General features: G+C 49.2%; 1 protein-coding gene across 1 annotated transcript in view; it reads right to left on the reverse strand.

Moving 5' to 3' along the window:
* COL5A1 (collagen type V alpha 1 chain) overlaps positions 1 to 21,599 on the reverse strand; it is a 136,325-nt gene that overhangs the window by 83,759 nt on the left and 30,967 nt on the right. The window contains exons 3-4 of the mRNA XM_030961684.1: positions 18,549 to 18,762; positions 17,810 to 17,972 (exon numbers count right to left, since the gene is read on the reverse strand). Of these exons, the coding sequence (XP_030817544.1) occupies positions 17,810 to 17,972; positions 18,549 to 18,762 (377 nt within the window). The remainder of the gene's footprint in view (positions 1 to 17,809; positions 17,973 to 18,548; positions 18,763 to 21,599) is intronic.

Below are 21,599 nucleotides of genomic sequence, written 5' to 3' on the forward strand. Positions count from 1 at the left end.
TGCTGAAAGAGCTCCCTTTGGGCACTACAGAATGGGATGGTAATTGTTGAAAGTTTGGCTAAATAATAATAAATTAAAAAAAGAAAAAAGCTTGACTCGCACACAGCCGTGACTCAGCCACACATTCCTGGTGGCTTGGCTAAATCCAGCTGGATGTTTGTGTCCCCATCCTGCTCAGAGGGGCTGCAGGGCTGCATGGGGCTGCTCTGGGCTTCCCCCCAGATCCGCTCCTGCTGCTTTGGGCACTCGGAGAGCAGCCCCTGCCCAGCCCTCTTTGGAAAAACCAGGTTTGATTCCGCAGAGCGGGGAGGGAAGTGTCACCAGCATCAAATGTGGCTCCAAACCCTCTGGAGAGCTGGGGAAGTTTCTGCTTTTCACTGCATCTCTGTGTGGGGGCTCCAGTGAAACCCTGGGATCAGGGGTGCTCCTGGCTGAGCCTGGGCTGGGGGTGCAGCGCTGGGCTTAGGGTTTCCCTGGGGTCCTCACACAGAGATGCAGTGAAAAAGAGAAATTTTCCCCAGCCCTTGAGAGGGTTTGGAGCCACATTTTGTGCTGGTGAAACCCTGTGTGCACCCCCAGCCCAGGCAGGAGCATCCCCAGAGCACAAACTCTGCAATTATCCCAGCCCACGAGCCCCTTCCCCTGCTCACAGCAGCAAGAGGAGCATCAGCCCTCTGGCTGGATGCTAATTAACCTCTCTGCTAATTGCCCAACCTTTCTGTTTTACAGTCCCAGGGAGGAAGGCAATTTCCCATCCTGTGAGGATCCCTGAGCTCGCTGTTCCTGCTGGCTGCTGGGTTGGAAGGAACAGGCCAGGGAAGTGTTGCCCCCTCCTTGTTCCCTCCCCTGAAGCCTGGCACCTCTCCATGCTGCCTCCAGCCCTGCCCCAACACAAAACCAAATCCTGTTTTTCCACCCATAGCTGCTGCATCCTTGGATCAGCAGCCTCGTGGCTGTTGTTTTAAATTTGATTAATCAATTCAATTCAATCCTGCCTTAAAATGAAGAGGTTTTTTTGGAGCAAAGGGCTGCTTGCAGAGCCCACAGAACACTTCAGGTCTGCCTGTGTGTGCTCTCCCAAACCCAACTGCGGAGCAGTTCAGCAAGGACTCCTCACTGGAAGGGAAGGACAAGCCATTCCCTGAGAGGGGAACAAAAGCCAGATGGCTTTGCTAATTCTGGAAAGCTCTCCTGAAGAAGCTGTCGCTCTGCCAACACCCAAATACCAGTCAAGGACTCCTGGCAGGGCAGGAGGCATCAGCACAAGGTCCATTTCCAGGTGGAGAATTCCCATCCCAATCCCAGATAACCCCAGAGCCAATAACCCTAAAGCAAACACAACCCTGAGCACCCTAGCAGTGCATTTTTCCAGGTTTGTTTTTTGGTTTTCCAAGCTGGAAAAGGCACTTTGGGAAGGGCACAGCATCCCTCAGCAGGGCTGTCCTTGCCAGCCCTCCTCCATGGGGGGACAGAGCCAGGCTGCACGAGAGCCACAGCTGGGATTTCCTGTAGAAAATGGAAGATTTAAGGCAGGGAACACAACCAGGAGAAAGCTGAGAGAGGTTTGAGCATCCTGTCCCTGCATCCCAGGCCAGGCAGGTCCCTCCCAGGCAGGGGACGTGTCCAGCTGTCCCCTGACTCATGTCTGGGGCTCCAAACCACCAGACGTGGGCTGTGCGCTCCCCTTCAGAGCACTAAAGTGGTTTTTTAGTGGTTTTTTTTTAAATGTTTGCTGCAAGGAATTCCACCAGAGAGCAGGACCCACCCTGAGGAAAAATGATTCTGTGGCTTCTGGTTTTCCTCCTGGCTGACATCAGCCCTGGGAGCCTGGTGGCATCACCACTGCAGCCCTGTGGGACCAAATATTGGCAGGATTTGGGTTTTCACTTCCACTTCGCTTTGCCTGCTTTTCACTTTCCTTTTCCCCCCTGCTTTTCACTTTTTCCTTTTTTCCAGGTCCTTCTTAAAACTGGATTTCTCTGCCTTTCACCTCAGTGGGATGGGGAGGCGCAGCCAGAGAAAAGCAGCCAAGCAGTGGGGACTGCAGGAAAGGCAAAAGGCAGCCAAGGTGCCTTAAAAAAACAACAAAGCTGCTAAAAAACACCTAGAGAGAGCGATATCCTTAAATCAACAACCTGCTCAGCCACTCTGCTGGGCTATTTTTAAATATTTACGTCTGTTGAACAAACCACAATTTATCTCCCGGGGTTTTTTGGGTGCAAAACAATCAGTTCTGGCCACAGAAAGCAGGATGGGGCTGCAGTCCCAGTCTGGAAGGGTGGCTGGACTGGGAGAGGGGCTGCTGGGACAAAAGGCTGCTTTATATTCCCTCCTTCCCTCCAGCCTGGCCAAGCACTGTGTGCTAGCACAGGCAAAAATCATTTGAGAGGCAAAAATAATAGGAGAGGCAAAAATAATAGGAGAGGAAAAAATAATAGGAGAGGTTTCTGCAGCTCTTTTGCAAAAAAGGGGGGGAAATAATGGCACAGTTCAGGTTTTTAAAGGGCAGAGAATAGAAAGAAAGGAAAGAAGAAGCCCCTGCCAGTCCCACTTCTCTCCACCCCAATAAAGAGAACATCACAATAGGAAAATGAAACTCGAGAGCAAAGGCAGCCTTTACATTTGCAAAATGAGCAGTTTGAAACTTTTCTTTTTTTTTTAATTGTGTGCTCCGAGCAGATGGCCTGAGCCCCCACCCCAGCAGATCAGAAACACATGTGGAGAACCAGCAACCTGAACCACAGGTTTTTATGAAGCTGTAGTTCAGATTTCATGCCATTGAAGGGAATATTTTCCCTCTGCAGCAGCAGCTGCGTGGTGGGTGCCCCTCAGAGGTGCTTTGCAAACGTCCCCACGTGCAGCTGCCCCTGCCTGGGTGCCCCTGGGTGCCCAAAACCCTGAGGGATCTCAGGGATGCCACGGCTGCCTGCCTGAGGCTGATCTTGGCTCTCTGACTCTGGATATTTGTCCTTGGGACACCTTCAGATGTCAAGCAGTGCTGACTTCCACCAGCTCCCGCGCTGAGAGAGGAAGAAACCTCCCAGATTTGGGTAATTCTGGGAGATTTCTGGCACCCTGCAGGACAGGAGCTGGGCCTGGGTTCTCACTGGGTTATAAACCTCACACTGGATCTAATTTGGATCTGATTAACCCATCAAGCCACAAACCAGGCTTGACTGGAAGAAAGAATTTCTCTCGGAGCTGCTGGGCAAAGCTGAACCTTCCATTTCAGGGGGAGAAAGGAAAAAAAAATAAGGTAAAAACCCTCCCAAAGTGCCTCAGTTTCCTTTGGCTGCTCCCAAACTCCCGATGAGCACAGCAAAGAATCTGACCCGTCCAGTTTGGATTGGAAAAGGGGAAACTGGGTTCTGAGAAGAGCTGCAATGAGAGGAAAGCAGGTTTGGGGTGTACTGGGCACAGCCACACCACAGGGAAGGGGATGCTGGGCTCAGAGCTGGGGTAGGTGCAAACCTCTCCTGAGCGGGGCTTTATGGGGCTCCAGGCCCAACCAGTTCATTTTTAACCCCTACAAGGAGCTCAGGCAGGACTGGATCTCTCCCTACAAGGATCCTACTCAGAGGGAAGACTCGGAGTAGAGCTGCTGTAAGCATTTCCTAGAGGGAAACACCTTCACCAAAGGAGCAAACACCAGTTTGCAAACCCATTTACAGCTGCTCATCCCTAAATATTCACCCCGTGGGCACCAGAAACCTGGGGAAGTGATTTCATCTGAAGCTTTAAAGGCAGCCATGAGGAAGCTCTCTCATCTCATGAATTCATTAGGATAACCCTGCTTTTTTTTTTTTTTTTTGGCTGCTTTCCCCCCAAAATCAAGCCCTGGGTGATCCCTGTGTGCAGCCCCAGGTGTGTGTCTGTCTGTCCCGATAATTCTTCTGTCTGATGGCTGATTTCAATCACTTCTGACAGGGAAAAGAGGCTCAGGATAATTAAACTGCTAGAAATGTCATGGAAACAGACAGCTCAGGAAAAGAGACCATCCCAGGGCATTGGCTGTGGTGAGCTCTCCTCTGATCAGACCCAGGCACGCACCAAACATCCCTTTAATGTCCCCACCGCCCCTTTCATGTCCCTACCAGCAGCTGAGGCAACCACAAAGCACAAATTAGAAGGGATCCAGGCCTGGCTAATCCCAGAGCATCTCTGAGCTTCCCAATTCCCACAGCTGCTGGAAAAACATGGGCTGAGGCACCACAAAATGAGCACTTCTCCTTGCCTTTGTGCCTATCCATGGAAAAAAAACCCAAACCAAAACAACATTCTCCTCAGTTTTCCAGCCCCAAGACAGATGGAGGAGGGAAGGGAGCGTGCCCAGGTCTCAGCTAAGGCAGATTCCAGAGGGATTTCAGCAGATCCAAGGGATTTTTGGATACCTGTCAGCAGATCCAGGCTGGTCCTGTCACCCCAGATGAGCCTTTCCAGTGGCTGCTCCATCTGCTCAACACACTTGGAATCGCTCCTGCCCCTCCAAACACTCCCTGCAGTTATTTTTTCCCCCTCTGTGACCGCACAGCAGCCTGGCCCTCTGTGATTTCTGCCTTCAAACTCCTCATTTGGTGGCTCCAAATCAGCGTTTCTGGCATTCTGCACACAAATTACAGCCCTAAGAATAGAGGCCCCACAACCACCACGTGCTGAGCTCTCACTGCTTCTCCATCCATCCTCTCTGGTGTGGTCCCTGCACAGCTGGTTTTGCCTTCTCCCCCTCCAGAGGATAAATTCCTAGTGGCAATCCAGAGGATAACTTTGAAAGGAATCCTTGAAAAGCTGCTCAAAACTGAGTTTTCGGGGTTGTTTTAATCAAGGCACCTTCCATCTGTTTATGATATTAAACCACCCCCTGAGGGGGACCTCATAGCAAGAGATCCCTCAAAACCCCCAAATCCATCCCTCAGATACCTCTCCAGAATTCAAACATGGAGGTTTTCCACCCTTTTTTTGTAGTTATTCTCTATTCCAGAGCTTTAACAAACCACCAGTGTGAAAAACCCCCTCAGCAGCAGTTTTTCCAGCAGTTCCTTCCCATTATTTTCCAACAGGAGCTGATTTGGCTCAGGTACATTCACACGGGAGTGGTTTTGTTCCCTAATTGAAGCATCAAGTCAGATTATGCTTCTGAAGCAGCAAATGAGACTATTCACCAAAAAAAAAAAAATCTCTTTATCCTTGCTCAAAACGTTTGCTTGCCTGGATATGCTTATGAAGAATAACTCAGGGAGCTCCTAAAAATGGGATTTTGCAATTTTAGCCTCCTCTTGACAGTCAGGAAAAGAAATTTCCACGCAGGGACAAAGCAATGGGACAGGGTGACACAGTGGTGCTGTCCCTGAGAGCCACCCCGAGTGTCCCATGTGCCAAGCAAGGCTCAATCCCACGGACAGCATCCCAAAAACCTCATTTAGACCCTCTGGAAAGCTGCATTAAATGATGGCCTGCACATTGTAGGAGACATTTACATAAAGGAGGAGAGGGTCAGCCTGACCTTCAGTGTCCAGCATGGAAATTTCAAAAAAAAAAAAAAAAAAAAAAAAAGAAAAAAAAAAAAAAAAATCCCACAAAAGCCCAGCCCAGGCCTGTGCAAACTGAATGGGGCCAAATGAATGGCTGGCATTGTGTGCCCTGCCGTGCCAGCCCTGGAACTGGCACTGAATGAAGCTGGGATGGGGAGAGGATGGGGCCAGGAGCAATTCTGAAAGAATCCCCTGGTTTTGTGCGAGGGGTACCCCGAAGGACACCCACACTCAATACCCTGCGCTCCCAGGCCAGCCTCAACAAGAGATTTTGCTCCATTTTCCTCATCCCACTCATTAGGGATCCCTGGAAGAAACCCAAGGCCCCGTTTCCCCTTGTCCTCCACTGTTCTCTGAGCACCAGGTAGCCCAGGGCAGCCTGGGCTGTGCCACCCCTCTGTGTCACCTCACCAAGGTGACAACAGCCCCACAGCCTGGCTGCTGTCCCCAGCTGAGCCTCCTGTTATCCAGGAGACTGCAGAGGAGGCACAGTCTACAAAAACTCCCCTCAATGCCAAATTCCAGGCTGCCCAGCCTGGGCTGTGCCACCCCTCTGTGTCACCTCACCAAGGTGACATCCCCATAGTCTGGATGGTGTCCTCAGCTGAGCCATCCTGTTATCCAGGCTGTCCACAGGAAACTGCAGAGTTTCCTTGGAGAGGAGGCACAGTCTGCAAAAATTCCGCTCAATCCCAAATTTGAAGCTGCCCAGCGTTCCCTTGGCTGTGCCACCCCTCTGTGTCACCTCACCAAGGTGACATCCCCACAGCCCCCACCTGAGCCATCCTGTTATCCAGGCTGTCCACAGGAAACTGCAGAGTTTTCTTGGAGTGGAGGCTACAAAAACTCCCCTCAATCCCAAATCTGAGGCTGCCCAGCCTCCCCTTGGCTCCCTGCTCCTGCAGACCTGACCCCAGTTCCCAATTCCCTCCACCATCCCATTGAGTGCCGCCTTTCTCCCACCCCAAACCCCATCCCCCTGATGTCCCCTCCTCACACCGTTCCAAGTTTCCCCTCTCCCTCCAAATCAAATAATCAGCCAATAAGCCAGGGCTCTCCTGGAGGAGTTCTTTTTCCATGACATATGTGTGAAGCATCAGGGATGGTTTAAAAACAGATTCCCCCTCATTACAAGCCCAGCACAAAGCTGCTCCTTTGTGTCTTCCCCCTCTGCACCACTGCCTGGCTCTGGTTTCACGTTGATTTATTTCCCTTTCATCTCTGGAAAATCAGGAATTCTGCTGCCCACAGGAGGATGGATAGGCCAGTGGATTGCGAGGAGGGAAATACGGAGTAAAGCAAAGCTTTTGGATTGAGTTACTCATTTGAGAACTCACTGAGCTGAAGTGGAGGCACTTGCTCGGGGTTTAGTGTAAAAAAAGGGTCACAGAGTCTGCCTGGGAGGTGTTGATCCCAAAGATCCAGAGGGTTCCATTCCCACCTCTGGCCACGGCAGAGGTCAGGGATGCAAAGGGGAAAAGGAGGATTTGGGGAAGGCGGGGAACAGGAGAGGCTGCAGGAGCAGCTGCTCCTCAGACAGAAAGGGAAGGGGCAGCAAAGAAATCCTGAGATCCCAGAATGGATTGGGATGGAAAGGACCTCAAAGTGATCCAGTCCCACCTGGGCTCACTCCCAGTGCCAGAGTGACATGTTTTATGAAAAATCCTTTCCTTAGGATTGTTTTTTCCTCCTGAGAAGCCGAGAGGCTTCAGGAACAAAATGTAAACATTGATTATCTGCTGCTGTGGAATGCAACAGGTGCATCTGTGATTGGCCCATGGTGGTTGTTTCTAATTAATGGCCAATCCATTCTACAGTCTACAAAAACTCCCCTCAATGCCAAATTCCAGCTGGCTCGGACAGAGAGCCAAGCCACAAACCTTTGTTATGATTCTTTCTTTTTCTATTCTTAGCTAGCCTTCTGATGAAATCCTTCCTTCTATTCTTTTAGTATAGTTTTAATATAATATATATCATAAAATAATAAATCAAGCCTTCTGAAACATGGAGTCAGATCTTCGTCTCTTCCCTCATCCTGGGACCCCTGTGCAAACCTCCACCCCAGAGGGTTTTTGGATTCCAGAGCACATCAGGGCTTCCAGTCCCACCCCACAGGAGCCTCCTGAGCTACCCAAAACTTGCTTTTACCCCATTTTTTTCCCCCTCAGAGCTAAATTATTCTGGAAGTGGAGCTGCTGTTTCCTCGGCCCCACAGACAGGATTGCCACCCCCAAGAGCCACCCTGAGCTTTCCTCCACACCAAGGTGGCTCGGGACCAGGGGGGGTTTTGTGTGCACAGAGCCTTTTAATCAGCACTTGGAACGTTTTCTGCCCCAGGAGGTGAACACAGAATCCAGGTTTTATGGATTAAAGGCAAGAGGGGGGAAAATTGACCTGGCTGCCAAAATGATCTGGGGATAGAAATGGGATTACACCCCTCAGCTCAGGGAGATCTGCTGACACGCTCAGAAAATGCAACCCAACACCAAATTTTGGTTGGAAAAGGCTTTTCCTGCATCTGGCTGGCAGCAATCACCCAAACATGGAGCAGGGACCTGCTGGGACCACCCGAGGAGGAGGCTTTGTGCAGGTTCCTGTTGCTAATTCCCACCCCTGCTGGAAATTTGGCTGCTGGGGAAAGAGCTGGGAATGGAAAGCTGAGCTGGTGTGCAAACATAGGTGTGACACCTCTCATCCACACACCTTCCTCCCCTCGTTTTCCAGGAAACTCAAATGTGCCCTTTGTTAATGTTCACACCCCAAAGCATTTTTTCAATTGGGTTTTTCCTTTTTTGGCCACGAGAAATGGTTTGGGTTTCATTTATTCCATGCAGCATCTACCACCTTAAATTCAGCATTAAAAAAATACAATGAAATCTTGCCTTGGAGCTGGACTTGGATGATCTTTAGAGAAAGCTGATCTTCCTGTGACTTTTTTTTAAGCATAAAACCTGCATAGTTCCATGAAATAGCACCCCAAATTTTCATCCCAAGGGTGGGAGCTGGGTTTGTGCACCCTGGGGCCTGAAAATCAGGTGTGAAACTCATCCCAGAAAGGAGGTTCTCCAAAGCAAACCCATGAAGGATCAGGACTGGATGCAGAGGAGGCTGAGCATCCCCAGAGCTTGGATTTCACCTTTCTGAGCATCCCCAGCCTGGATTTCAGTTCTGAATATCCCCAGCCCAAATTTCACCCTTGGATTTCACCATTCTGAGCATCCCCAGCTCAGATCTCATCCTTCTGAGCATCCCCAGCCCAAATTTCAGCCTTGGATTTCACCTTTCTGAGCATCCCCAGCTCAAATTTTACCCTTCTGAGCATCCCCAGCCCAGATTTCCACTCTCTGAGCAGCAAGCTGGCAGGAGGGCAAACCAAACCTGCACATTAATTTGCTCCTGCGAGGCACCAAAGCCTCAGGAGAACTTTGCAGTGTTTGCAGCCATTCCAGAGCAGGGAACAGCACCCAAAAGTCACTTTCAGCACTGATTTTCCCCACATTTTCCCCTGTTTGTTCAAGCAGGTCTGACCTCCTGAACCCCAGCCAGCGCTGGCTGCGTGTGCAGAACAACGAGCCCACGGTCAGGGATTTATTTTCCATGTTCTTGCAGGGGATAGGAAACTCCCAGACACCCCAACTCCCCATCCAATCTTCTGGATAAATCATTAGGAATCCCCTCTTCCAGCTCCCATCCCTGGGGGATGTTTTTATTGGGAACATTTCCATTTCAGCTCTGTCAGAGGGAGGACTACACCTGCACGCTGGGGATGGCTGCAGTGGGCTTGGATTTTCCTCTGGGTTTTGGCAGGCAGCCCAGACTGCCTCCAAAAAGAAAAAGAAAAAAAAAAAAAAAAGGGACTAGAAAGACCTCACCATGTGTGAGGAACATGTGTTTCATTTGTTCAGGCCTCAGTGATGAGGGAAGGGGGTGAACATGGAGTCAGCCCAGAGGTTTTTAGCTTGGGAAGGGTTTTTACTCTGTCCTGCTCTCAGACAACAGGCAAAAGGCAGGAAAATAGCAAAAGAGATCAAAATTGCAGAGAAGCAGCAGCTTGAGCACCACCAGTTGGACAAGGACACAAACCCTCATCAGCCTCATCCTCCTCTTCCTCCAGCTCATGAAGTTTGGCTCAGCTGAGCCTTTACTTCCTACAAATTCACTGCAACAATCCAAACCCACCACCCTTTTGTAAAAAAGGATTTTTTCCTATTTACGGGCTGCAAAAAAAAATTAACTTTTGTGCAAATGGGACTAATTGGTGAATAACCTCCCACGTAGAACAAGGTTCCCAAGTGATCAGGGAAGGGGAACGTGCCCTGCTTTGGGCCAGGGCTCCCTGTCACGCTCTGCTCCCAAAAATCCCTTTTCCATCTTGCTCAGGGATGCTGCCAAAAACCTTCAGCTGGAAACTTCTCCCCCAAAGCACAAGGATTTGGCTTTTCCCCGCTGCTCAAGCTGAGGAAAATCATCTTTCCCAAACACATCCATTTGCTGCTCCTTCCCAAATCCCTTTGTGGTTCTTTCCCTGGCCCTGAAACTCCATCCCGGTCCCTGCAGATCCACAGCAGCCCTGCAAGCCTTGCAATGATGTCACTGGAGAGAGGAGCAGCTTTCCAGCATTACATCAGCCTGTCTGGGCTCAGCAATCAGCCTCCTGCTCCTCAGACTTTCCATGGAAGAAATTCACCCCCCTCCTCCCTCCTCCCATCCAAAGAGGGGGGAAACAAACTGCAAACGGAGCCAGGGCTGGAAGAGAAATGACCCCGCACCTCGGAGCATCCATCACCCCAAACGAGCCTGGGGCTGCTGCCTGCCAGCCCTGAAACACAAAAATCTGCCAGGGGATGTCAGGAACAACCAGACACGGCTCCCCAAATCCCACAGAGTCCCTGGGGGGCTGGAAATTGCTCCAAGGGATGAGTTTTGCCTCCCAGAGATCGCTCGGTTTTCCTCTGGTTTTTTGGCCCCTTTCTGCAGGAGGGACCCCAGGCCAGGGGAAGGGGACACAAGGTGCCTGTCCCCTCCAGGCCAGCAGGGATGGAGAGCCCTGCAGCATCCCAAAGTCGTGGCAGAGCCCAATTTCCCCTCAGCATCTCTTTGGGAAATGCTTCTCCAAACCAGCGCCCCTGTGGGAGCCCCTGGTACCCAACCATCAGGCTCCAAACTGCTTGGTTGAGGGATAATATCCAAAAAAGTGTTGATTTTCCGCTGGCACATCCCAGCTACAGTGCCCAGGAGCAGCAGGGTGTCACTGGTTCCTGGGATGAGGTCCCATGTCCTCCACCAGGAATTGGTGGCATTAATCCTGGATTTTCAGGCCTAAGTGCCACATTTCCTCAGCATTTGTCAACAAAACCCTCAACAATGCCATCCTGGCCCCAAAACCACCCAAATCCCCAAATTCCAGCCTGGTTTGGGGTGGGAGGAACATTAAAAATTCATCTTTTCCACTGCCAGTGGTTGGTGGTGGCACCTCCTAAAACCGGGCCTTAAATCTGGACAAGCTCTAAGAGCACGCAGCTTCCTAAGGCTGATGTTTCACTTGGCACCCTGAAAAGATAAATGATAGGCTGCAGGAGTGTTTGAAACATCAATAAAAGCACTTTTATGATCTGTTTGAACAATAAAGTGCTTTGTAAGCTATCAGAGGCCCGCAGGCATTCGATACCAGCAAACGGCACTAATTATCCACACATGCCAGCACAGTTGCTTTGACAGTTCATGAAATGGAATTTACCACTGACCAAACCAAAAAACACAAACAACCCACAGAAAAACCAACCCCCCCCAAAAAAAAAAACCCAAAAAAAAAAAAAAAAAAGTGGATTTTGTAATCATGACTAACGAGGCTCCATCATTACAGGCAAGGCTGACCCAGTCACCAAGCTTGAGTGCAGGCCAGATGGCTGAACCTGCAATTACCCAGCGAATGGAGATGGAAAACAAGAGTTTGAGCAGAGTGTATGCAAACAATCCAGCTGATGTTTCCAGCCAGGCTCTCACTTTCCTCGCTGGCACCTGGCACCGAGGGGTCAAAGGAGCCAGCGCCACTCTGGGGTGGAAATGAAAGCACAGAGTCACTTTTACAAGCTGGTTTGCAATTCTTATTCTGGTCCAGGTGCTGCCCTCCCTCCCCGATAAAACCAGATGACGTCCCTGGGCACCTGTGTAAGGTGATGCTGTGGCTGAGGTGTTGCCAAACGGGGCCAAATTTCACATTTTTGATCAGATGGACTGCATCGCTTGGACTGCTGCCCCAAAAACCTCGCTGTTAATTGCAAACCCATCCAGAGGCATAATCCTCAATAATTGCAGACATTTTCTAGGCAGCACTGCTCTCCTGGAAGAGCCCAGAGCTGTGATTTAATCCATATGTCTCAAGTGCACCGTTTTAAAGAGGATCCTTTGGAAAAAAAAAAAAATTAGAAAAAAAAAATAAGGCAAAGCAGAAGGAATGACGAGAAAACCAGCAAGCAAATGGAGAATTATTAGGAGAATGGGGGAAAGCTACAGACATCTTCAATAAAGATCCCTAAATGCTGGCTCAGGAGGTTTTATTTTCCATCCTCTCACACTGTGGTATATGGTGGTGGTGTAAAACATCCCCTCTTTGCACTCCCTGAAAGACTGCACAGCAAAGGAGGTGAAATCAGATTTGGCAGGGCCAGCAGAGCAGGCAGCCAGCTCTGTAAATTACCTGCTTTCAGCAGCCTGCCAGGGCAGGGAGAGAGAAATGGGAACATGGATCCGTGGTGCATCCTGACAGACAAATCCAGGTAAAAAACCACTAATTTTTAAAAATGGTTTTTTGAAGTTTGACGAAAACTTCATTCATCTGGGCTTTCCTTGCTCCTTCCCGAGCCCAGATCTTGCAGGGTGTGCTGGATCCAGCTCTGAGCTCATGGGGAGCTCTGGGGGTGCTGCTGCTTTGAAGATCCCAGAAATATTTAGGTGGGAAAAGGCCCCAGGATTGAGTTCAACCTGTGCCTGACCCACAGCCTTGTCACAAACCCTGAGTGCCACATTTGGGTGTTTTTTGGACACCTCCAGGGCTGTGGACTCCAAACCTCCCTGCTCAGCCCATTCCCACTGCCTGACCACCCTTTCCATGAAGGAATTCCTCCTGAATCAGGGAATTTCTTGCTTCCCCTCTATCAGCAGTGTTCCCCCACACCTTGGCACTGCTGTTGATGTTTGCACAGGACCCTCCTGCCACCAGGAACTGCCAGGACAGAGGCGCTGAGACAAAATTTGGTCTAAATGTGAATTAGACATGGATTTAGACCTGAGGAGCTGACAAAGCCTAACTTAAATTAGCACCAAGTTCTCTGCAGCCCAGCACATCAGTCCTGGGAGGAGAGACAGAGTCAATCTCCCCCTGGAGTACACAGAGCTGTTTGATGTGTTCACAGCAGACCTGCCTGCAAGAGGAGGCTCTGAAACTCCCCCATCCCCAAAACCAGCAAAAACCACCATAAAATGCACCCACATGTACAAAAATGTGCTTTTATTTCTACCCCTTCCACTCAAGCAGAAGCTTTTGGTCCAACCTTACAAGCTCAGAGTAGAATAACCTACAAAACTCAGAAAATAAGAGCATTTCCCAGAGATGCAAGAGCTGGGCAGGGAAGAACACCCTGATGAGAGTGAAATGAAATCTGGGATTATCAACCCCAGGGATAATTGGTTTTTTTAAGTGTAAACAAGGCCCAAGATGAAAAGAGAGGTGGCATTTGAACCCCAGGAGCAGCTGAAGGGCCCCAATGTCTGGGCTGGGAGCATTGATGAGTCTGTCCTGCTTTGTCCTGGGCTGCCTTGGAGCTCTCAGCAGCCCTAAGAGCACCTCTGGCACCCTGCCCAGCCTCTCTGGCTCATCCCAAATTGCTTTCCCTCCATTTCTGATGGCTTGATTTCACTCGTGGGCTTCAGAAAAACAAACCAAAAAAAAAAAAAATCACAAAGGAGGGGAGGAAATCAAAAGCAGCATCTTTCAGCACCCTCCAGGGTGCTGTGTCCCATCCCAGGACAGGCTTTGGCACAATTTTTTGTCAGCCCCTCCTGGCCACAGGTGCTGAGATCAGAGGAATCCAGTTTTTTTTTGGGTTTTACAGCACCAACTACACCACTGAGACACAGTTATGGCACTCAGCTGCACAAAATTAACTCCTCTTGTCTTCCAAAGGAGCCAAAAAGGACCTTAAAAAGCAATATATTCATGCCCTGAGCTTTTCCACACATGGGAAAAGTCAGCTCAGCCACTCCAGGCGCTGCTGCAAACCAAGAGGGTCAAAACCCCACTTAACTTGTGGGACAAGGCTGTAAAATTTCACACAGATGAACCAAAAAAAATTGGCAGCAAAAGCAGCCACTCGTTCCTAGGCTGTCCTCAGGTTTTGCCAAAACCTACTCGATTTTTTTACCCATGTCCACATCACAATTTAATGATGCCAACTGCAGCTCTGGAGCCAGGGGCTGTACAAGACTTTTATCAGCACACAACAGCCCCAGGCTGGCAAATCAGGGGACAAAATGGGAAATGCAGAAGGAAAATGGAACAGCAAGGTCTGAACAAAGCTCATTTTGCTCATCCCTGGAGGAACACAGAGCAGAAAAACAGGGCTGGGCCCCTCCCTGCCACAGAAACCAAATTTCTCATTGGATTTCTTCCCTGAGATGCCTCCAAAGAGCCCCACAAAGGGGTTAAACCCAGCCCAGGGGAGGAAACATTTCCCTGCCCCAGACTTTGGGCAGCATTTCCCCCCACAGAGATCCCCCAGCTGTGGGATATGGGATTCCCTCATTCCCTGCTGGGATCCAGGTGTGACATGGGCACAAAATGGGCATCACCAGGATGGTTTGGGAATTATCCCTGCCTTTCAAGCTGAAAATGCTCTTTTTCTGCAAAAGAACCCTTCCCAAGCTTCCCCCTTTCTCTATTCCTACACTCAACCGCCAGGACTTGGTTTCTAATTTATATTTAAAGGAAAGCAAATGAAAAGGAAGTTTTTCCCTCCAAAACTGAGACACATTCACATGGCTTCACTCCCCCCAGTGCTGCTGCACCACAGGAACTGCAGCAGAGTGAGTTTACCCCCCACCATGGGCTGGATTTTTGTCCTTCCCTCTCCCCCTGCAAAATAAAAAAAAATTCCCTTTGCAGTCTCATCCCCTCAGCTTGAAAACCTCCCAGCCCTGCAAGAGCCCATCCTGCCATTTGTAAACTCCTGTTTACAGCAAACCCAGCACAAAACTCAGCTTGTCCAACCTGGGCTCAGTTGGACAGCCCTCCCCAGTCCCTCACAGAGACCCTCAGAGCCTCCCAGCTAATTGAATTTTAATGAGAGGAAGTCATTTTTCCACTGGAAGAATGTTTTGCTAGAGAAATATTTTGAAACTCCTCTAACCTTTCCTGCCAGGCTGTTTTAAAGTGTTTTTTTGGGGTTTTTTTTTGCGGCAGAACACGAGTGAGGAAGTTCCCATCCGAGCTCCGAGCTGCTCCCCTCACAACCCCAGCATTTCAATAATTACAGCTTCCAAAACAAAAAGTGTTTGGGGCTGGTTTGATTTCAGTCCTGACAAGGAGGATATGAGTTCCCACTGCTTTGCAGCTCCTGTGTGAGACAGAGCCAAGCCCAGCCCTGTCTCCAATCCCACTCCCACCTCACTGGGTTCTTTTAATTTCCAGCAAAAGCGACAAACACATCAGAGCAGAAAACCTCTGTCCTGGTTTAGGGCAAATTTGGGAGAAAACAATACAAGAAAATACAAATAAAAATATACAAATAAAAATATACAAATATTATGACATCACCCTAGGAGAACCTCCTGAGCTGGGGTTTGCACATTGGGTGGGACAGCAGCAGCTTCATCTCCTGCGTGCTCCAGAAACCCTCAGCTTTCCAGGAATACAGAAATTGAACCCTTTGTTCTGAGCCTGCACAGTTTCTGCTTAGCCTTGCAGAAAGGAGAAAGGAGGGGCCGAAGGAAATGGAGTTGCTGAGATATGAAGGAAATTAGGTTCTAGTCCACTGCCTTCAGAAAAGCTTCTTCCACCCCAGTTAAAGCTGCTGGTGGCTTCAGTGGTGCGTGAGCAGATGACCAAAAAAAAAGAAAAAAATGATAAATATCAGAACTAGAGGGGGTTTATATCCATCTTGTGTCATTTCAGTACATGTAAGACAAAGAAAAATAAGTATTTTCTAATGACCCAGTTCTCAAAAGTGCCAGCAAGATCTTGTAGCTGCAGCTCGCAGCCAGAACAGGCAAGAGGCTCCTTGGTACCCCAGACCTGAGGAGGCCCTGATGCCCTGGGAAGGCTGAGATAGAGCAGAGGCTGGGCAGAGCTGAAGAATAAAGCAGGGATTTATTAAAAGGATCTCCTCCATGCATCCACCTGGGGCAGCACAAGAGCCCAGCCAGGGCTGCACCCAAGATGAACCAAAATGGTCCCAAAATGCACAGCCGGGCACAGGGTCTGTCACTGGGATCAGTTCTGCTCCATTTGCACCTTGCAGTTCATTGTCCCATTCCAGCTTTAGCCCATGCAGTCCCACCCTGCTTGTTTTTCTCTCTCCAGCCCACGGTGTTTGTGCTCTTGGGCTGAGATTTGGATCATTTGTCCTTGGTGCCCAGCTGGAGCAGGAATTGTTTTGTCTCCCTGCTCTGTGCACAGAGCTCACCATCCCCTCATATGAAACCCAGACCCACCCACTAAAGCAGAATAGAATCTGAAAAATATAAAAGCTCAAACCTGAGGCACCAGTCCCACAGCCCCTTGGGGTTTAAAGTCTTCTCAGCAAGGGGCTGTGGTCACAGAAAAGGCTAAAAGAGGAGCAGGGAGCACCCATGAACACCTGGGTTCAGTTCCCTCCTGGCAGAGGAATCAGGTGAGCCCTGAAAACCACCTGGGAACCTCCCAAATTTCAGGGGCAGTTCTGGAAATCCTGTTATTTCACAAAATGAAAGTGCAGGTTTTTCATCCAGCCTGGATGTGACACCAAAGTCCTTCCAGTGGCTCTACTGGACCTGAGCTGGAGAAGAACTCTCCAGTTTTATGTTACAAGTCAAAACCCAGCATCCAGAGCTGAAATATTTGGCAGAACGTCCAACACTTGTGAAAGACACTCCAGTGCCCACTAAACCCAGCTTTTACTTTCCATTCTAATTGTTCAACTTCCCAGGGAACGTCTCTTGATTTAATACAATTTCAAGATGCAGGCCTCGCTCTGTAACTGGGATTTTGGCAGATCTATCCAGCCCAGGCATTCCTGCTCTGTTTACAGCACAGCAGCTCCCAGATGTTGGTAATATTAAACAGACTAGAACCTTCTCTCTGAGTGGCAGCAAAATGCAGGCAAGAACTGGCTTTGCTGTGGCTCTGATTAGGCAGGGATAGGAGATATTCCCATCCCTCTGCTGGGCTGGGGAGGCCCAGGAGATCCAGCTCTTCCTCTAAATAAACTCCATAAAAATAAAGAGCTAGAGATCAACAAGGCTTGATTGCACCCCACTGCACTTTTAGGTGCTGGTTTTAGGAAGCAATTCCAGCTCACAAGAGAGATCAGGAACTGGATTCTCATCCCCAGGAAAGCCTCACAAGTGCAGCAGAGCACAAAAGTTGATTTTGCCAGGGAAATGCAGACATTAAAATGCTGCTGAACTATGGGGAAAAGCTTCTCCCATCTGCACCTTGTCTATAAATAATGCTTTGCCTCTCTGCTTCCATCACACAGGAACATCCCACCCCTCAGGAATTTGCTTTGCCTTTGGAAGCAGAGTGTGGGAGGTGACAACCAAGCCAACCAAGCTGTCAAGGAGAGTCCCCCCGTGTCATGGAGCAAAAGAACCAAGAATCCATGGCCAATGAGTGGGAAAAGAGCAAATTCCTACAGCCCCAGGGTGAGCTGGGCCTGGGAGGGAGCTGCTTCCCTCAGCCTTCATTCACTGCCCCTGCAGCTCTAAATCCCAGCACGGGGATGAATGAAAACCTTGTGAGCCCTTCCCAGATTAAATGTGCCAAGAGCTCCAAAAACCCAGTGTAGAGATGGTCCTGAACCCCATAAAGGGCTTGAAACCAGACAACCAGAGGAGCTCACTCCACCAAGGCCACCTGGCCCTCAATTCTCATCAGTACTACAAAAAGACTAAATAAAAACTTTAAAAATCACAAACAACAGCGTTCTAACCATGGGAAAAAAAAACCCAAAAAATTCAAAAACGAGCTGGAAGTGTCTCATCATCGCTGTGGAACAGCTGCAGAGCTGCTCCTTGCCGTGGCTCACCTCAAAGACCTCCTCATCCAATATCCTGGTGCCGAACACGATGATGCCGTTGACGTCGATGATGGGGTGCTCGCTCCGGTCCAGGAACTTGGTGATTTTCTTTTTACAGTCCAGAACCAGGGTGACATTTTTCTTCTGCACACTCAGAGCCACTCGGTGCCACCTGTGAGGACACAGCCCACAGACGGGTCAGGCGCAGCCCTGGGCTTTGCGGGACAAGGCAACGATTGCACAAAAAAATGAACTTTCAGGAATTGATGCTCTCATGGAAATCCTCCCTGGGCAGAGCCTAAAGGGCTGGTTGGCAGGAGAAATGCTGATTGACAGCTTCCATCCCTCCAAATCAGGCAGGAGAGGGCCAGCTCTGGCTTCAGCAAGAAGCAGGGATAAAACCACACCGCTGCCTCCCTTTTCCACCCTCTTTTTAAGCCCTGCACAAGCCTCAGCGTGGATTTTGCAAGACAAACTGATTTTTTTTTATAAGGCCCTTCACAGGAAAATCAATGTTCCTATCCCCACAAGTAGCAGACAGCAGCACTGACTGCTCATTTACAATTCTTACAGATGTCAAATTAATCCACCAAAGGCCAAAATGACAGAGTGGGGCACCTGTCAGCTGCCAGGGGTGTGCAAATACATTTCTATAGGCACAATTCCCATTTTACACAACGTTCAACATGCTGGCACGGATACAAACAACGAACTGGTTTTTTTCCTTGGTGCACAAAATGTCACTTACTTGCCATCTGCTAGGTTAATGCCTCTAAAGAGAGGATAGTCTTCTGGGCCTGGCTTTCCTGTATGGTCTTCATACAGGAATACAGGAGATCTACCCAACTCCACACCAATTTGCTGGATCCCTTGCTCATTGTAAATTGAGATCAAGAAGGACTGACCTCCTTTCTTCGCTTTTACAGTGGTTAGAATGGAGAAGTCCTCTGGGAAGGGGGAAGCTGGAGTGGAAAAGCAAAGAGGTTAGTGAGGTTTCCTCGGAAACAATCCCTACATCAACAGTGCTGTTGTCTGAGAAGCCGTGGCTGGTTTGTCTCCAGATGTGTGCACATCAGCAGCCCTAAATGTTTATACAGGGCCAGCTGAAGATGTGGATTTTCCCCAAATACTCTGTGCTGGGGAAACAAAAGTTCTACAAAAGTCATTGGCTTAAATTTGTAATTTTTTGCATGCAACCCTTCCAAAAGAAGCTCCCCTAAAGATTTTTAGGACACAAAGCAAAAACTTTCATGGGATGCTCCAAACGAATTGAAGTTATCAAAGGGACAGAGGAAATCAAGAGTCAACACAATCTTGAAGGGTTTTTCTTTAAGGGAGCAGAGAATTGCATCAGGATTTGTTCATTCCAGATGAGAACAGAAGATTTCGTGGTTTTGACTTTCAGGGTTGCTGCAGACACCCACAAAAAAAATCTGAAAAAGGAAATAAATCTGCCAATCAATGGAAAATGCTAATTTGTCTGCTTATTAAACAGCACCTCATTTCCTGGCCTTTCCTCCTGCCAGGAAAGAGCTGTGTCTGATCACAGGTGATTTCTGTCTTTATTTCTGCAAGGTTTGGAGGAGCCATTAAACTCTGTCAGTACAGGGTCAATCTGCAAGGCCAGGCAAACACATTTAAAGTTTCAATCTGAGCATCACCTTCTTGCAGAAACCCAAATTCCTCCCCCTTCTTTGGATTTCTCTGCTGTTCAGACTGAAAAAAAAAAAATGAGCCGCAACTGAAAATCCTGGACGCACATCCCAAACAGGGCAGCTTGAAAACCACCAGGAGCATTCATAAAAAAGATTTCTTGATCAAATTATACACAGACACCCCCTGATGTCCATTTCAGAGCGTGGGGCTTGCAGGGAATCTCCCTTTGGAGCAAACCAAGGATTGCTTTGTACCCCGGCAGGGCAGGGCAGAGTGGGGCAGCCCCACCGTGGGGTTTGTGACACGTGTGGCACTGCTGGCACCCAGGGAACACAGGGATCCTGTTTAAACTGCAGATGTGCAGCCAAACAAACCACAAAAACCACCAAGCTCAGTGCCCAGAAGCTTCAAATAGATTTCCTTCACTAGTTTAGGTTTTTTTCCTAGGGGGGTTTCACCCAGGGAGGGGATGAGGAACGTGGCAGTGGGGAGTTCTTGGCACCACAGCAAAGCTGGAGCTCAAACACAGAAGCCCTGAGCTCATCCCCTTCCTCTCCTGACTGGGAGGTGCTTTAATTTTTAGGAACAAAGTTTTTATGTATTTATTTAAGTATTTAAGAACAAAGTTTATAATATATTTTATCTGCCTACAGCAGGGAAGGGGATGAGGCAGGAGCTGCATCCAAACCAGAATGGCTGCAGAGCAAAGGGAGAATTTCAGGAAGGAAACTCAGCGTACCTATGGAGAAACACTTTGTACCAAGTTCATCCCCCTCACCTTGTGTAAACAACATTTGGGAAGCAGCAGAGAGGCCTCCCAGTCAGGAATTCAATGCCATTAGATTCTGATTTATCCCCAGGACTCAGCCCCAGATATTTGGCCAAAGCAGCTCTGGTTTTGGTGCCTCCCTGAGCTTTATCTCCCTCCCCTGTGCACAAACCCTCCTGGAGGACTGAGCCAGGACCATACGCCTTCCTGGCTCCAATTACAGCCTACAGATTTGGGCCTTTTATGTAAAATAGTTCATGTCCAAAATTTCATTATGAACCCACAATACAGTACCTTTCAACTTGGACAAGCTGCCAACTCATTAAAAAGCTGCTTTTAATTTTTTTTTTCACTATTATCAAAATGTCTCCATGGTGATGCGAGTTTCTCAACCCAAATAATCATAATGGATGAATTATAGCTGACATTACTCTGTTACTGCTCTGCTGTCCTGGCAAAATAACAATGCCTGCACTGTCAGAGGCAGAAATGACCCGGGCTGCTGAACGAGGGATGAAAACACATCCCCATACACACCAATACCGATAAATACACGGCCAGAAATACACCAGGCAGGGAGAAATTGACCCAAATCCCTCCAAAACAATGGAGACACCCCTCCAACAAAGGCTTTGGGATGGAGTCCTCCTCTTGGATCCGCTCCTCAAACGAGCTCACGCTGGGAGATGCTGAGCATCCATCGCTGGGGCTGGCTGGCATCCTCCTCCCACCCCGTGGCCAAAGCCTCCCAAAACCACCCTGTGGGACCTCCCACAGCACGGGGGGGAGCCCCCAGTCCTGCTGGAGCTGCAGGGTGGGCATGGCTGGATCCATGGGATGCTCCAATGGATGAGCCAGGGTCAGGCTGAGCAGCTTCTTGCTTGAGCACGCTGATTAAAGGCTCTTGCAGAACCTTGTGGTCTTCAAAACAGGGCAGGTTTGGACCTTCTTCCTGATCCAGGTGTGCCCAAACACAGCCTAAACCTGAGTCCTGCTCCTGAGACCTTCATCCTAATCCAGGTGTGCCCAAACACAGCCTAAACCAGAATCCTGCTCCTGAGAATTTGTTAATCCAGGTGTGCCCAAACACAGCCTAAATCTGAGTCCTGCTCCTGAGAATTTCCCAATCCAGGTGTGCCCAAACACAGCCTAAATCTGAGTCCTGCTCCTGAGAATTTCCCAATCCAGGTGTGCCTAAGCACAGCCTAAACCAGGGTCCTGCTCCTGAGACCTTCTTGCGAATCCAGGTATAGCCAAACACAGCCTAAACCAGAGTCCTGCTCCTGGTCTGGAGCTGCTGAACAGCAGGAATCAGAAAAGCAGTGAGCTGATCCCATTCCTGACACAAACACAAAGACAAAAGTGGCATTTCCT

The sequence above is a fragment of the Camarhynchus parvulus genome, chromosome 17 (genome assembly GCF_901933205.1).
Source record: "Camarhynchus parvulus chromosome 17, STF_HiC, whole genome shotgun sequence".
NCBI lineage: Eukaryota > Metazoa > Chordata > Aves > Passeriformes > Thraupidae > Camarhynchus > Camarhynchus parvulus.